This window comes from Lathyrus oleraceus, chromosome 4, assembly GCF_024323335.1.
Source record: "Lathyrus oleraceus cultivar Zhongwan6 chromosome 4, CAAS_Psat_ZW6_1.0, whole genome shotgun sequence".
NCBI lineage: Eukaryota > Viridiplantae > Streptophyta > Magnoliopsida > Fabales > Fabaceae > Lathyrus > Lathyrus oleraceus.
In genome coordinates this window covers 148,997,063-149,014,704 of record NC_066582.1, presented here as the reverse complement: position 1 = coordinate 149,014,704, position 17,642 = coordinate 148,997,063, and the positions used below count along the sequence as shown (strand labels likewise).

General features: G+C 30.8%; 1 protein-coding gene across 1 annotated transcript; it reads right to left on the bottom strand.

Moving 5' to 3' along the window:
- Positions 1 to 7,680: 7,680 nt before the first annotated feature.
- Positions 7,681 to 11,485, bottom strand: LOC127074208 (phosphatidylglycerophosphate phosphatase PTPMT1). The gene is made up of 6 exons (XM_051015514.1): positions 10,713 to 11,485; positions 9,822 to 9,944; positions 9,347 to 9,440; positions 8,720 to 8,802; positions 8,539 to 8,628; positions 7,681 to 8,243 (listed from the first exon to the last, which is right to left on the bottom strand). The coding sequence occupies exons 1-6, from the start codon at positions 10,905 to 10,907 to the stop codon at positions 7,848 to 7,850; spliced, it is 981 nt and encodes a 326-aa protein (XP_050871471.1). The 5' UTR covers positions 10,908 to 11,485; the 3' UTR covers positions 7,681 to 7,847.
- Positions 11,486 to 17,642: the final 6,157 nt, after the last annotated feature.

The following is a 17,642-nucleotide window of genomic DNA, read 5'->3' as shown; positions in this document are numbered from 1 at the left end:
TCTGTACCTTTTCTGACTTAAGCATTGGAGCACCTTGCAGGTACACCCCCCTCTCATTTCATTCTCCGGCCCATTCACCAAAACCTTGGAAGGCCCTCCTGATCAGGTAAGATCAGAATTCAAATTTTCAATAATTTTGACTTTTATTTAATCTCATCACTTTACACATATGTTAATAGAAATGGGAAATTAATCATGCCTTAAATTTTATTTTTATTAAGTGCGCTGGTTTAACGAAATTATTTTAACTTTTTTAATATACAAATATTTAAAATTGATTTTATTAATTATATTGACTTAATTGTAATTTTGATCTTCCTATTTTATCTTCTTTTTCTTTTTTAATTTTAATCCCCATTTTAAAAATCATAATTTTGATCTTTTTTAAGTTTTGGATTGAATTTTAATCCCTTATTGGAGACTAAAATCCAATACAAAAACTTAAAAAAAATAAAAAAATGTGATTTTTAAAATAGGGAAAAAAAACAAGGGGGTCAGAATTGCAATTAAACCTTTACAATTTTTTATATTTGATAATTACTTTAAAAATTGTTTTAAAAAAATAAACATAAATTTATTCCAAAAAATTATTTAACTGTGACTGATACATATAAAAGATCTTATTTGAACAGGATTTTTTACAAGTAATTATTTTATATTTTTGTATATAAATGTAAGTGGGATGGCATCCTCATCAATCGTTAATGAAAATTAAAATTCTCACTCTCAATTACTCTTTCTCTTTAATTACAATTCTCTCTCTCACACTCTTTCTCTAATTACAATTTTCTCCCTTTCTACATTCATTTTTTTCATTATTCATTAGTTTTTGTGGTTCCAAATTCTAACATTGACTAATTAATCAACATATTAATATAATTGTTTAAAATTTTATTATAAAATATTATCAAATTTTAAGTAATATATATATATATATATATATATATATATATATATATATATATATATATATATATATATATATAAAACTAACACTCAAATATAATTTTTATGCATTAAGTGAATTGTATATTTTATTATTAATTATTAAAAATATTTTAATGAACTTAAATATATATTAGCTGAATTTTTATATTTTCAAAAAATATATCACAATTATTTTTATTTAGTAAAACAGACTTTTAAAATATAGATTATCAAACACGTTATATTATTCTATTTATAAAAAACAGTTTTTATAAATTATACTATCAAACATATTTTTTTACTTTTTAATTTTTAAAATAATTTTCAAAACTTGAATTACCAAATAAATTTTTTTTTCTCAAAAACAAATTTGCAAAATAGATTTATAAAACAAATTTTAAAAACTAAAACTGAGAAGGAATTCAAACATTGCCCCAAATATTCTGATTTATTGATGATCAGTCAAGTATAAGAACTTCATATGTTGTAAAATAAAGTACAGTTAATTGTCTTTACTTTCTCTTAACTGCTTATCTTTTGAGAGTTTTTACGATTTAATGTTTGTTTATCCTTTTTTAAAGAAAGTTAGAACATACTAGGGTTGATGGTTTTGATATCATTTATTAAGGGTGCTTTATGTAACCCGATGAAGCCTCTAGCATCAATGGAGTCAGAACTCCCGTCCAATTTACACTAGGTATAATTTCAATTCCATCAACATGGGTTGGTAATATCTAATATGAAATTTTGTTTGTATGATGGAAAGATATAACATAAGTTGAACAATGTGTTTGACAAGTTTAATATAGAAACAAATAAATTGCAAATAAAGTAGATGAACACAAGTAATTGGTAATTCAATTCAGTGCAAGTACACATACGCTTAAAAGGCATTAATCTAAGAAAAGAAATCCATTCTTAATAGTAAAATTACAAATCGGTCTTCGTTGAAATCTTATAGTTTAATGTTTTTTTCTTAATACTACCCATAAATTTCTATTTATGACTTCTCCTAAATATGAGATCCCTCTCACTTTCTCTCAATCATTTTCCAAGTGTTTAGATCATTTACAAAGTTCAACGAATGATGAAACTGAATACAACTCAAACAAACCCTATCCCTTTACAAAGGAAAGATTATAGCGAATAGAGTTCTCACACATTAACAAAGAAAACAAAAAGACTCATAAAACAAAACATGCATGACTTGTTATCTCAATGTCTGAAACTTATGTATGTAGAGCTTCTCCTTAAATAGTAAAGAACCATTTGCATGGCCCATTTGGATTTCTAACAAACTTGCGGTTGAAGTAAAATTAAATAGCACTCAATAACCCATTTTAATTTGATTTACATTCTTTAATAAATCAAATCTCCATTAATCGGTTTGATCCTTGATCTTTTTGAGAAATCTTTCATAATTCAAAAAAATGCATAAACACTCGAATAAATATGGGAACAAATCAGGCGTGAAATTTCACTTATGCGCATCTGGTATCTGAGGCGGGATGTTCCTCAATATGTGGGACATCTTGTGCCATATCTTTTCCTCATGTTTTGAACTCACAGAGATGAAAACAAACTTAATGACATGTTTCAAAAAACCATCAGAGATCAGCGGAAAAATAGGTAACATAACAAAGGCTAATTGTATAGGAATACTAGGTGAAGAAGAACAACATATTAGGAATACTAGGTGAAGAAAAGAAATGGAGTATTTAATATTGTGGAACTTCTTCTTTTTCTAGAGAAACATTATTGTGAGAGAAACACCACATATTCACCTAAAACCTTAAGGTGATAGGTGGGTGGATTCTCTCACTTATAAATACTCAAGTTTCCATATTTTTTTCAACCAATGTGAGACTATTATCCATACTACTCACATTTGATACATTCTCAACCCTTTCATTCAACTACAAAACTAAATCAAATAATTCATCTATAATTAGTGTTTAATAATAATTGACCATAATACAATTTATTAATAATCGACTATATCAATTTATAATTGATTAATTAAATAATTAATCTAATAGTAAGTCTTTTATATATATATATATATATATATATATATATATATATATATATATATATATATATATATATATATATATATATATATATATATATATATATATATATATATATATATATATATATATATAACTATTTGATTTCCACACTAAATTATGTGTTATACTTTGTTGAGTTATAATTCTAACATTTTAATCATAAATTGTCTTTTACTTAAGAATATAATTAAAAAAACAGCATCAATAATTTATTAATATTTTAAAATAATTTGTAATTAAATAATTTATATTAAAAGTGACATATAACAATATAAGGAGACAGTAACATGAAGAAGAAAAAAAACTTGTTATCTCAAAATTGATAAGAATCCCTAAATTCTCTTCGTTTTGATTTGATACTTATCTCATATTCAACTAGTGTTCTATAGATCGAAGCTCACACAATGTTGTTATCAAGGTATGCAAGCTATTCGTCTCTTCAAAGAAATGCATTATAGAAAATTCATTTTCACTACCATAATTTAGAATTCTCTTATGTTAATAAGAGAAAATCTCATTCATTTACCTTTATCCTCCATTAAAGAGAGAATTAATTATAATAATTATATTCTCACTATATACAACAACTTTTACCTATTATCTTCTATATAAACTTTTCATATGCAAGCTCCCTTAAAATGGCTTTACTTCATTTGAGTTGTGTGGCTCATTAAAAAAGTTTGATATATTGATTTCATTTCCCTCATTCTATATACTTATTCATCACTTTAATAATTTTTGTTTCTTTTCTTTTGTTTTTTCTGTTGCAGAGGTTTCTACATCTGAAAAAGTTAAATTTAGACAAATCTAAATGTCTAACACAAAACTTGATGTATCTGGTCTCCAAAATTTAGAAGAATTTTCATTTCCAAAATGTGAGAATTTAGTCCACAGTTCATGATTCTTTTTCAATAAGTTGGAAATTTTATATGCTTCTGGTTGTCCGTTTTTGAAATTAACATCTTTAAAAAAATTGAAACTTCTCTATTGTAAAAGTCTTGAGAATTTTCCGAAAATATTAGGAAAGATAGAAAATTTAACTGACATTTTTTTCGTGGACACCTCCATCCAAAAATTGTTATTTTCATTTCAAAATTATGGAGATGTGGAAAGCACATACTCTAAAACAGGAAGTCAATGGGATCTTATTAATAAAAAACTATTTTAAAAAATATATTATTTATATTATAAGTATTTGACTTTTATAATTTAAAAAAAAATTATCATTTTTTTAAAAAATATATCTAATTTATAGGATAAAAATAAATAATTTATTGGATCATTAAAATATGTTAAATATCATTAAAATATATTAGATAAATATATATAAATGAAAGTTTTATCCTACACTTCCTTAATTTTGACCCGACACCCCATCAGAGGAAATTTTGACCTGACACCCCATTAGAGGAAAGTTTTACCTCGTACCCCTACAATTATACTCATATCCCTACTATTTAGTTTTTTGGACCAAAATACTCTTGTATAAATAGGGTATATTTTTCAAATATTGATTTTTTTTTCATTTTCGCTTCAAGACTTCCAGATCAGCGTTTTTGGCCGTGTAAACCAGAATAAGAGTAAGTCTTCCGGTTCACAAAACATATATCAGAACACTTTCCAGAAGAATTCCGGTTCGCTGCAATTTTTAGAATACAAAAATACTATACCGAAAGTCTTCAATGAAGAATTCCGGTTTATGTCACTTTGTTAACCGAAACACATATGATAAGTGTTGCGGAACGGTTTTTTTCAAAAAGAACCGGAACTTTTTAGATAACTCTTCCGGTATATTGTTTGCATTGTTCCAGATATCTTTTACAAAGTCTTTCTGTTTAAAAAAAATACATGCCGGATGTCTTTTTCAAGGAGTTCCGGTACGAGGGTAAGTGTAATTTTCGAAAGTATCAATTGAATTGAATGGTTAAAAATGAAATGGTAAAATGGTTAAAAATGAAATGGTAAACTGGTTAAAAACAATTAAAATTTAGTATTTTTAAAAAGTTGTAGGGATATTAATTTGAGTGTAGGAGTATGAAATAAAATTTTCCTATCAGAGGATTGCGACTACGCTTAGACCTTTACTAAATAATTTCTGGAATTTTAAAAGTTTAGGTAAATATCAAATTTTTAATGCAGATATCAGATTTTTATGTAAATTTTACTGTGTGGATAAAGAACTTATGGATTTTTTTTTTTTTTTCAAATGTACTAGATATTTTGCAAAACTATGCAGAAATACCATAAATTTTGTAAGTTATCGGTAAAAATTTAAAGAATTCTGAAAAAATATGAAGAAATACCGGATATTTGAAAAATCCAGAACAAAGTTGTCGAATATTTAAAAAAAACCGATAACATTTAAAACCTACTTAATTTTTTGAAAAATCTGATACGCACCAAATTTTTTGAAATAAATCATATACATGTAAAAGTGCTATACCGAATTTTTAGGTTTATCTTTAAAATCTGATATACATGATTTTTCCTAAATTAAATTTATTTATTTTAAATTTTGAAATCTTCGATAACAACAACGTTAGAATCCAGTCAGTTTCGGATTTTTCCTACAAATCTAGTAAAACTTTAGAATGTTTTTGGATTTTTCCAAAAATCCGATAAAACTTCAAGAGATTTTCAGATTATTGCAAAAAATCTGATAAAACCTCATACCGAATTTTTAAATGTTTGGTAAAATGCATAAAACCCCCTCTTGCAAAATTTATCGTACCGGATTTTGAAAAAAATTATCAGATTTTTTGTTTCTTCTAATTTTTACAGAGAGACAATTTTTTACAGAATGTGAAAATTAAGAAGGTAAATAATAAGAAGGGATATTTGTCATCATGAAAAATTGTGGGGGTGTTAGATGTAACTGGAGGTGTGAGAATAAAATCTCATATAAATGGATGGATCGAGTCCAATCCATTAACTTACTTTTCATGTGGCGTGATTTCTTTTTTCATCCTTACGGTGTGGCTCACACTTCTGAAAATCTAAAATTGCTCTAAGATGTTTTCGGAGATGCATCTTTGGAGACGCCTTAAATCTCCTTATCCTCCTTAAATTGAGCAGACACCCTATTTTTGCTAAAAATTTATCCGGAGATGCATCTGCGAAACTCTGAGGTGAATTCGGATATGCATCTCTGTAAACAATCCTGAACTCATTTACTACGCGTTTTTCATTGAGCTGGATTATTTAACCATTCAGTGATATTTTAGAAGAAGCATGTTCAAAGATGTCAAGCGGAAAATTGAATATATCACTATCTTGCATGATCTTCTCTCTTACACTTCATATCACCTCCATAACCCAAACCCCTTAAAAGAAAATTTTCACTCTCAATCAACTTTTCGACTCCAAATCATCATTCTTGTGTTTAATCACATCATAGGAAACAAAAGAATCTGCAATTTAAGATAAAGTTCACTCATTTCATCCGTCATTGCTTGCATTAATATTGTTGTTGAGCGGAAAAAATGAACATTAAGTCAGGATGTGCATCAATGGCACGAAGCCGCCACTTCAATTTAGGGTCATCGAAGACACGCCTCTCATTGATCTGATATCCAAACCGAATACTCTCATGTGATATCCAAAAAATCAAAGTTGTCAAGCTCTAGTATCGTTTATCCTCATTTGACAGCGAAAGAAAGATACGGTTCACCAACTTTGAATTGAAGACGGATGAAGATTTAAAGGTTATGTAGAGGATCTTTTACCATTATGCATCAAAGGGTCTGATTGAAGTGAATGTGAAGATTACAAGATTCGTCGAAGATATTATCAATATGTTGCAATGTCCTTAACTATCCCGTTTATAATGATATGTAATATTTTTATGTTAACAATTATCTACGTAATGTTTAGTGTTTTAATTTAATGTCAAGTTGTCTATTTTTGGTTTGAGGTATCACTATCACTTTCAAATATGCATCTCTGAAATATATCAAATAAACTTTCGAAGAAGTAAATCCGGACTAAAATTAAGTATAATAAGAATATCTTACTCGTTTGTGTTCAATTTTATAAAAAATGGATGTGTCTGAAAATACATCTCCAAATTATAAAGACTTTTTTGGATTTTCACCAATGATTTGTAAGAAGGTATAGAGATGAAAAAGAAATTACTTTCATATGAAAGATGAATTTGATGAATTTTTTAATGGATAGATTGAATGAATTTTATCTTAATAGATACATACAATTGTTATCCCTACTATTAACCTTGACAGAAATAACCGAACTAACCTTAACACGATTATAGCAGTACAAATATTAAAACTTGTTTGAATAAATAATTAATTGACATCTGTTTGAATAAATAATTAATTGATAACTTATACAGCACTATTTATGCTCTCAAATTGTGTTAACAAAGTTTATGTCCAAATAGGTCCTCAAAGTCATGAGCATTTTATTGGAATTATTATTCCACAAGTGCAAATTGCATGCTTAAACTGAAATTTTACACTGTCTCGGATCAGGCATTGACAGTTGTAGCAGTTAAGCAAAAATTTAAAAGCTGCGACATGCCTATATTCACAAGAGTGAACTCGAGCAATTCTCCTCAAGTTTTGAGAGCAGACATAAGCATTCTTGCAATGGAAACACTTTCACCTACCAACTTCCCAGAAAAACTAACCCATTATTAGGACAATATAAAGGAAGCATGTCGATTAATTGACTCGTATGACACTCATCATTTGCATTCAAATGAGCAAAGTATCAGAATATACAGAGGAAAACACGAGTTATTGATTCAGCCCATCATATACATGAATTATTATTGGGCACAACAAGGGAAACATGTCAAACTTAGAGGAAACTTAAGCTAATTTTTCAGTACACATGGATGTCAACACTAATTCCTCCCAAGTGATTCCTTCTGATGGAGCAACTGCTTTCTCTGCTTAGTTTTTCTGCAGAAATCTTCTGGTCGGTACCATATCGCAGCCAAAGGCATGATATTCTTGCAAATGCGGCCTCTCCAGCAACTCGCACACGATAAACAACACTCAAATCTGCCCATATTTCACTTGACATGGTTACTGAATGAGAATTTGGGTCGTATCCTTCAAGATCTTTCTCTGTTACCACAACTACAGAATTGTCATCAAATTTTACAAGATCTTGTGAAGCTGCTGAGACCTCAGAAGCCTTTACTAATAGATCAGCTACAGGCGAAAATCCAACAACCCTCCTCACAATAAGGTGGCGGTAGTAGTCCTGGACAGCCTGAAATTTCAAAAATTAAATGAATGATGATTAACCATCACAATTCCTTGTTGTTTTGCCAACACAAAAAGAAATTATTGAAATAAAAAATGGATTCAAAAATAATAATATTGATTAGTTTTTTAAATTGGGGATCCCATTCGGAAAAATAGTATTCCCATTCATAGTAAATATAAATTTTGTTCATTTTCCGCAACAAACTTGCCCAAAACTATGATATGTAAAATTAGAGCTTCATAATCTACAAAACTTCAATAGTACTAATGATAAAGAGAAATACAAGCTTCACACTTACTTGCCACTGAGAGGAAGCTAAAAGCACCCTTGGCCGAATTGACTTTACATATTCATATGCAGCATCAGGTGACATCAGTTTGTGGTGCACCTACACCAAAAAAGATCACAATGTAAGAAAATAACAGCACTAACCTCTCATACTATGATTTTTCTACTCTCTTATATGATTGAGAACTAACCAGATAACAAATAACAATAGTTGTGCTGCGACCCCGTCCAGCTTTGCAGTGGACATAGGTAGTACGTCCAGACAATGCATTTTCTTTATCAAAAGAACCAAATCAGGGGAAAACGTCAAAAACAATAACAAACAAGTGTATAATAACTAAATTGTAATGAGGAGCATAGTTATTACAAGCCTACAATTAGATGAATTTTATAACTACTGAGTTCTATTTAGTTTTACCCGGAGGTGAGAGGTGAAAAGACTTCAAGGGTAGAAAAATACAGTTACAAATGAGCATAATTACTAAAGTTAAAACGAGAAACATTGCTATTATAAGCCTACCGGTAGATGCATTTTACAACTTCTACATACATATGAACTTTTTTTGACTTCTATTATTATTATTATAATTAGTTTTACCCGGGAGGAGGATGGTGGAAAGAAGTAGAGCTCAAGAGTATAAAATACATTGCACAAAGTATACAAAGAAGCATCCAACACATAATATCTAATCAGGTTAAGAACTACACAACATTTACAGTTAAGTCTAATCATCAATTATCATTTTCCCCATGACAGAAAAAAACTTGTACATGCAATCATTCTGATATTATCATGAACCAAATTGTATATTACTTACTATGTATGAAATCAACAGCGCGGCATATGTCATTTAGTGGTGGAGCAAAACAGTAATCTCTAGTAGGAATCACCAGATGATCAATCCCATGAGCCTGCCAAATTTAAACAAGAAATTAAAACATTGAGTATATTTAAGAACACGTGAAATTTATCATGAAAACACCCAAGATGCTATAACAACCCCAGGCCATAATGCCTGTGTAGCAAGAATATGCATGCATAACAACTATAGAAACCCAATATTCCTAATTATCTGCACAAACAAGTATTACTCCTTCCTTCCATCTCTTTTCCTGAAGCACAAGAGCATCCCAGATTCTCAGCAGAGAGAGGGAGAACATATAACACCACCCATTATTAGGAAATAAAATAAATCTAGTACTCAAAAGTATCAAGCTAGGAAGCAAGTGAAAAAAATTAATCTAAATCAACCCCTCAAAAAAACTAAAACAGCCAAAACCAGGAATACTCACATAATATAATGTGGTTGGAACTAAAGTCTCGTATGACTCATTCAATGTGATGACGCCACGAACACCAAGATCTTTCAAGCGAGGAACATCAATAGGAAATGGAACCGCACCTAACAATACAAACTGAAAATTAAGTGCATCAGATTCGGAACATCCTTATTCCCAACCAATAGAAGACATTTTTCACATATAATCAAATAAAAACATGCATGAAGGAGACACCATTAAACCATGATAAGTGATGACTTGATTATGTCACTAGGGACAGAAAATAAACCATCCATGGCCATGGATAAGCAGTAGATGATAGCAACAAAACGAACCAAGCATTCTTTCATTAATGAAGCATGTGTACAAATAAATGAATTTAAAATAAACTATTAGAAGATCATGCAGCAAATTCATTGTTATAGAAAAATACAGAAAGGTAAAAAAAATCAGTATATTATTATATTTTAAAACAGATAACCAAGCCACAGTGTAAATTAGAGTCTCCGTTTCTATTTCCATTTAAAACCTAAGTAAATCTTGTAATTTTATCAAGAGCCTTTGGAATTTCAAAACTAGAACAATTCATTTCTTTAAAAATAAGATATAGTATATGGAACTTGTTTGAATTATACTAATATAAGAATTGAATTCATCAAAAAAAACATATTTTGGTAGATTGAAAATCTACAATGGAATTTGCAAATCCTTTCATCCAAAGAGAAATTACTTTCAATACTATTGCCAGCATCTAGTGTTCTAAACTAACACAAGCTGGGTCTGAAAATTCTTAATAAAAAACAAAGAGAAACAACAACACTAGCCAGCACACGATAACAACATACAATATTCAAAAAATTACAAAAAGCAATAGCAAATTAGCAACCCAATATGAAACCATACCTCGTCAACCTTATCCCACCATCGAAACTCAGCCTGAAGCCTATTCCTAACGACATTATAAACAAGCGTGGGATAGAATAGCGCTCGAGCGCCTGCTCCAACCAAAACCCTCTTCGTATCGGAACCAACAAAGCTCCATTTCCCTTCCTCTCCACCTTCTTCAACCTCGCCTCCTTTCAATTCCTCTATACGCATAACTATCTTCCAAATCAGATCAACAATTACAATTTACAATAACCTAATTCACAAATTGTAACCAGTTATCAACACCCCCTTCACGTATCCAACCCACGGTCCTATTGCAATAACCAAAATAATAACAAAAAAATTACAGAAGCAGAGGAACAAAAGAGAAATTGGATTGTCCCGAATTGAAATTTGGGGATCACGGGAAACCTAGAAATTCGGAATTCTACAACAAGAGCTAGAACGAGGAAAACGAGAAAGGAAAAGAGATTGATTCATGCAATAGAAAGAGGAATTTTCCATCATGACTCAGAAAGAATTGATCGGGTTAAGAAAATGGATGTAAAAAGCTGCAAGCGAAAGAAAAAAAGAGGGAAGAAAATTGAGAGAGAGAGAGAGAGAGAGAGAGAGAGAGAGAGAGAGAATTGGAATGGTGAAGCTATTTTTGAAGAAGGAGAAAATGGCTCAACAAACTCTGAATGGGAAAGTAAAGGATTACGGGAAAACGGGTGAAGAAGAAAAGAAGAAGAATGTTGTGGAAATTTTATTTATTTATTTATTTATTTATTTATTTGTATTTAATAAAAGGCGATATGAATGAAAGTTACATAAAGGAGCAGTCTATGCTTCTTCTTATGGATGAGATTACCGACCTTGTATATTTTTGGATTTGGATCCTCATGCTTCCATCATGCTCATATTTTTGTTTGTACTTTTGCATTATTGTAGCATACTTGTTTCTTTAACTAATTTAACATAGTTTTTTTTCAGCCACACTAATTACAAAAATAATAATAATAACTTAATTATTCTATTGTTTATTATGATTCTATTTTAAAAAAATAATAATAATAACCTAATTTAACATGATTAATTTATTATGATTCTATTTTAAATTTTATGGAGTAAATTGAAATTCATTAACAATTTAATTTAGTGTAGTTACTTCTAATGTAAAATCAAATTGTTTTTTTTTAATCACCAGAATCTATCTATTAGATCGAATAATTTGGTTTAAAAGTCAATTATGATATCAATTTTTTTTTTAAAATAATCATAATTTTCAAAATAAATTCTAAACTAAATATATTTTTTTAAAAAATTCAAAATAACCACCTTTAAAAACAGATGCGTCAGATGAACTGGCGCATCCATTTTCCATCAAGAGGAAACGTCAAGGCCTAAGGCGCCTGCATTGGAAGTCTTATGAGGAGGCGTCAATGCCTATAGCGTCTACATTGTGCCTCATGAGGAGACGTCAATGCTTATGGCGCCTGCTTATTGCATGTGGTGTATGAGCCAATTCATCTAGCGTATACACCATTGTACTTTTTTTTATTTTAAATTTTTTTTAAATTTTTTTTATTTATGAAATAATAAAAAATAATCTAAAAAAACAATTTATTCATGATATAATAAATGTTACATGGGATTGACAAAAATTTAATGACCTGCCCGATCGAAACGTCCCCCTGTTCCACATCCAGGTGCGTTAGTTTGTCTCTGGGATCTCCAACGATTTTTCTGAGGTGTTTGGGGTCTTTGCGTGTTGACCTGATTGAATGATGGTTGGTGTGGAGGTCCGGCAGAAGTTCCAGCGGTATTTGACAGATGTGTCATCATTTGTTCCCAATATCCGGGGGGCTCTGGACAACGGTGCATCCGTAATGGAGTTCGGTGCCCATGTCATCGTAGTTAGGTCGATGGGATTGAGTGGATTGTGGACGGTATAGTTGCTCAAATTAGGATATTGAATCATTTTGAAAACGAAGCAATGGTTCTTAGGGCGTACTATAGTTAAACAATGGTTGTATGTTTTGGTGGTCATTGGTGGGGGGGCCACGATGAAGTGGCCCATATGAATCATCTGGGCTATAAACGGTTTTGGTTGAAGCGTATGGTTATTGGTGTGTAGGGTTTGATTCTTGGTTTTATGGTTGGGTGGGTGACATGAATGGATTGCAACGTTGGGTGTTTGGTTGTCGGGGTGGATGACATGAATGAGTTACGAAGTTGGGTGTTTGGTTGTTGGGTGTATGTGGTAGGTTGATGGTGTGAGGTTGGTTGTTGGGTTTGTGTGGTTTGACATTGTTGTTGGGCGTACGATGACGAAGCTAGTTGGCGTGGATCTATCAAATACCACGACTCAGACACAAATTATTGCGTTGTTACCGACCTAAACCATGTCATATATTGTTGAGTTGGTCTTGCACCATGGATGACTGATTCGTTTAAGATATGTTGTCGTCGATTCCTCCATTGACGATACGTCTCTTTCGCAAAGTCTCTCCAGTCGGAATAATCTCATTGGGCATCAACTCTTTTTTGATGCCAATTCCCCAAACACGTCGGAGGTTCTGGAATCTGTTGTTGCATGTCGAATTGCAGTTTTACCCGGTCACTCTAGTGCATTTCCACAGTAGTGAACTGGATAATTGGTGTCTTTGTTGTCCAAACTACAGCATCGTCATGGTTCACATGATGATCAAGACCAAAATATGGCCTTCATATAATTTGTACAACAATACGACACAATTAGATGATAAATAATCGCTTTAGTGCAAGCAACATATTTCAGACTAGGGGCGCTATTTGAGACCAGACGTTCCAAATGGAGTTCAGTATTGCAATTTGGGCAGTTGTTCAGTGATGCTTCAATGAAATTCATTATACATGAAGTTGCCAAAGCAAACACACATGTGGTCACGGTGTTTGACCGCACTAAAGGTTGGTATAGTGTTGACGAGTGCATGGATCACAATGAGGGCATGCCGATGGGACAGTACAGAATCGAACTAGATAGAGGTTGGTGCGACTGCGGAAAGTTCCAAGTCTTTCGTATGCCTTGCTCCCATGTCATTGCGGCATGTTCAAAGGGACAGTATAGAGTCGAACTAGATAGAGTTTGAACATGTAATGCATCATCCTATGAACGTCTCAGTCAGTCTTAATATCCACTCATTCACGCACTTCTCCATTTTGGTTGAACGTGGACACAAGCCATTGGATTCTTCTAATCCTTTCACCATCTCCAATTTCTTCATCTAACCAACTGTTCAATGTCCGATTAAGACGTTCAAACGAATCTATATTCCAAAGTCGAATCTTTATCGGAGACGCAACGGCGGGAAATATTAAATCAACATTTCGCTTATGAATGTATTCAGACATGGTTAAAACTCAAAAACTTGAAGGAGAAAACTTGAAAGAGAGTGGAGTTGAATGAAAGAAAATATGGTAGTAGGGGAAGATTTTGTGTAAAAATATTGCATACAGTGTGAGGTATTCTAACTTGATGTCACTTGATATTATGATTTGTTTTTTTAAAATAACCATAATTTTTAAAATAAATTCCGAAATAATCATTTTTTCAAAAAAAATTCAGAAATAATCACCTTTAAAAAAAGATGCGCCAGATGAACTGACGCATCCACTTTCCATCAGGAGGAGGCGCCAAGGCCTAAGGCGCATGCATTAGAAGCCTCATGAGGAGGCACCAATGCATATGACATCTGCATTGTGCCTCAAGTGGAGGCGCAAATGCATATGCCACCTGCATAGGAGGCACCAATGCCTATGGAGGTGATTATTTTTGATTTTTTTTTGAAAAAATGATTATTTCGGAATTTATTTTGAAGATTATGGTTATTTTAAAAAAAACAAATCATAATATCAAGTGACATCAAGTTAGAATATTGATAAAAAAAATTAGGCTTAAATGCACTTTTGATCCCCGTTTTAAATAATTGATCCCCTATTACAAAACTAGTTATTTTTGTCCCTTAATTTTGATGGTATTTGAGTTTTTGTGGTCCCCTCCACTTTTACGTAGGTGAAATGACTAAGATTTAAAAATCATTTTTAATTACATGGAATCACTAATTAGGATTAGGCATGACAACGGGGCGGGTCGGGGACGGTTTTTACCTCTCCCAAACCCAAACCCGTCCCAAACGGGTTCGGATTGGGTTCGGATATCCCCGTCCCGTCACCATTCATTTAGTAAAATCAATTTTTTAATAGAAATATTTATTTTTCCAAAATAAAATTACATTACAAATAATAAAATAAAACAATCTAAAAAAATTTCATACATACATTTCAAATATTTTAAATAATAAATTAAAATTAAAATATCAAAACATTCACCACATATTTAATATTTTAAATTATCAAAAATAAATAATAATGTACATAGTAAAATAAACGGGTAAAATTACATTACAAATAATAAAATAAAACAATCTAAAAAAATTTCATACATACATTTCAAATATTTTAAATAATAAATTAAAATTAAAATATCAAAACATTCACCACATATTTAATATTTTAAATTATCGAAAATAAATAATAATGTACATAGTAAAATAAACGGGGCAGCGACCCGTCCCCATATTTTAAAATGGTACCCGCGGGTACGGGTTATATTGTCATGCCTAATTAGGATAATTTTTTTTTTTTTTACATAATTAATTAATAATTTTAAGAGTTTAATTGAAATACACTGACAGTGTAAAAGGATTTTACACCGTCAGTTAATCATAGACGTCAGATATTAAAAGAAGTTTGACTTTTATTTTAAAAATCTATAAAGTAATACAAACGGATGATGGTGATGAATCGGTGTAAAACTTTTTACACTGACAGTGTATAGTAATTAATCTCTAATTTTAATTAAATCTTTTTAAAAATTAATTAAATAGTTTTTTTAGAAGTTAGTTAATTAAAATTTTGAAAAGTTAAGTTAGGCCTTAAGTTCATCTCATTTTAGCACTAGCCCAATCAGGTTCATAAATAATGGTATTAATGAGATATATAAACATTAACTATATTTATTTAAAAATCAATGTGGGACTTTAATGAAAAAATAATTGTATGATTTGGAATGAACTATCATTTGACAATAAGCATTAGAGAAAAAGCATCTCAAATGTGGACATTAACTCTCATATGTAATTTCTACTCACCATTTTTAAATTCTTTTGAGATTCTTAAGAGTGCTTTTAGACTGTGAATTTACGTGTTGTATTTCTGTTCATTAAAATAACCTTATGGAAAAAGACTTCATATTTTAGCTTTCACATGGAAATTTCTAAACACTACCGATGCCAGTGTTGATTTTCGCTAGAGACATATTGTTTTGGCCTTTTGGGTTTTGTCCTTCACAACAAAACCAATTATGGGTTGTTCTTCATAAAATGTCTTATCATTGTTTTGGTCTCAATGTGACAGTCTTGCTATATATGTGGTTGTGTACCTTTTTCAATGTAACATATTCTTTTGCTCTATGCTATTTCTAGTTACCAACTTGAGAATCATTTGATTTGAATCACTCTTGAGGATATTGGAATGAGATGGGAGTGGTTTTGGCACTGATGTTACAACTATTGAAGCTCTGCATCATCATTATCATAGGTTTTGTATTGGCAACCCAAGGATCCATAGGTAGGTGCTTCCTTAATCTTCACATTTCTTTGTTGATGTTAATGAAACGGTTTTGATTTGCAAAAGAAAATCACTTTTCCAGGGCCATTATCACCTTCTGCATCAGCTCCAACTCCTCAAAAGAGTAAAGAAATCGAGTCATTCATATCTCCAAGTTCAATATCTATACTATTATCACCATAATATGAAGGTGTTCCTTCACCAACAATTATGTGATGAAAAAATCTTACAAATGAGAGTTAATGTTCACATTTGTTCAGCTTGTAAGGAAGCTTGTATAACAATTGTTGTCAAATTCTTCAATCCAGAAAATAGAAAACAAATGATAGTCCAATCCAAGTCATATAATTGTTTCTCATTAAAGTCCCATATTTATTTTTTTAATAAATGTAGTTAGTGTTTATATATCTCATTAATACTACTATTTACAAACTTGAATATTAGTATGGTGTTGAAATGAGATGGGTTTAAGACCCATAGTACATTTCAAAATTTTAATTAACTAATTTAAAAAAAAAACTTAATTAATTAATTTCTAAAAAGATTTAATTAAAATTATTAATTAATGATGTAAAAAAAATTAAATCCTAGTCCGTGATTCCACGTAATTAAAAATAATTTTTAAATCCTAGTCATCATTGTCATCTATGCAAAAGTGAATAGGGCCAACAAAAATCCAAAAGTCGTCAAAATTAAGGAACCAAAGTTCTGACTTCCCTATTGCACGTATGGGGATGCGTAGGCACGAGGACCCAAATCCTTGGCGAGCACACTAACTTACAACTTATTTTCTCCCCCCATCTTATTCCTTCATCTCATTCCCGATAGCAAGCAATTTACAGATAAATAAGCATCCATACGCATTGATACGAGCAAGTGGTTCCCATGGAGTACCATGGATGTGAGGGGTGCTAATACCTTCCCCTTGCATAACTGACTTCCGAATCCGCTCTTGGTTGCGAGACCGTTTCTCTCATTTGAGATTTTATTGCTATTTTCCCTTTCCTTTGGAATAAATAAAATCCGGTGGCGACTCTGTATTTTTTGCGACGCTTTAGTTTGCACTCATTTTTCTAAAAATATTTGAAAATCTCATCTTTTGAGTTAGAAATTTTATTAATATGAGAAAAATTAAATTCTCCATTTTAAAGGATTAATTAGATTTTTGCGATTAATTTACTCTTAAAATGGTCTATACCTTTTTTATCAAGAATTCTTGATAAAAATTTAAAGGGGAACACCAATCATGTTATGATGTATTCTTCTTTACACATTGTTGGGTGGGAGAGTTGGTAT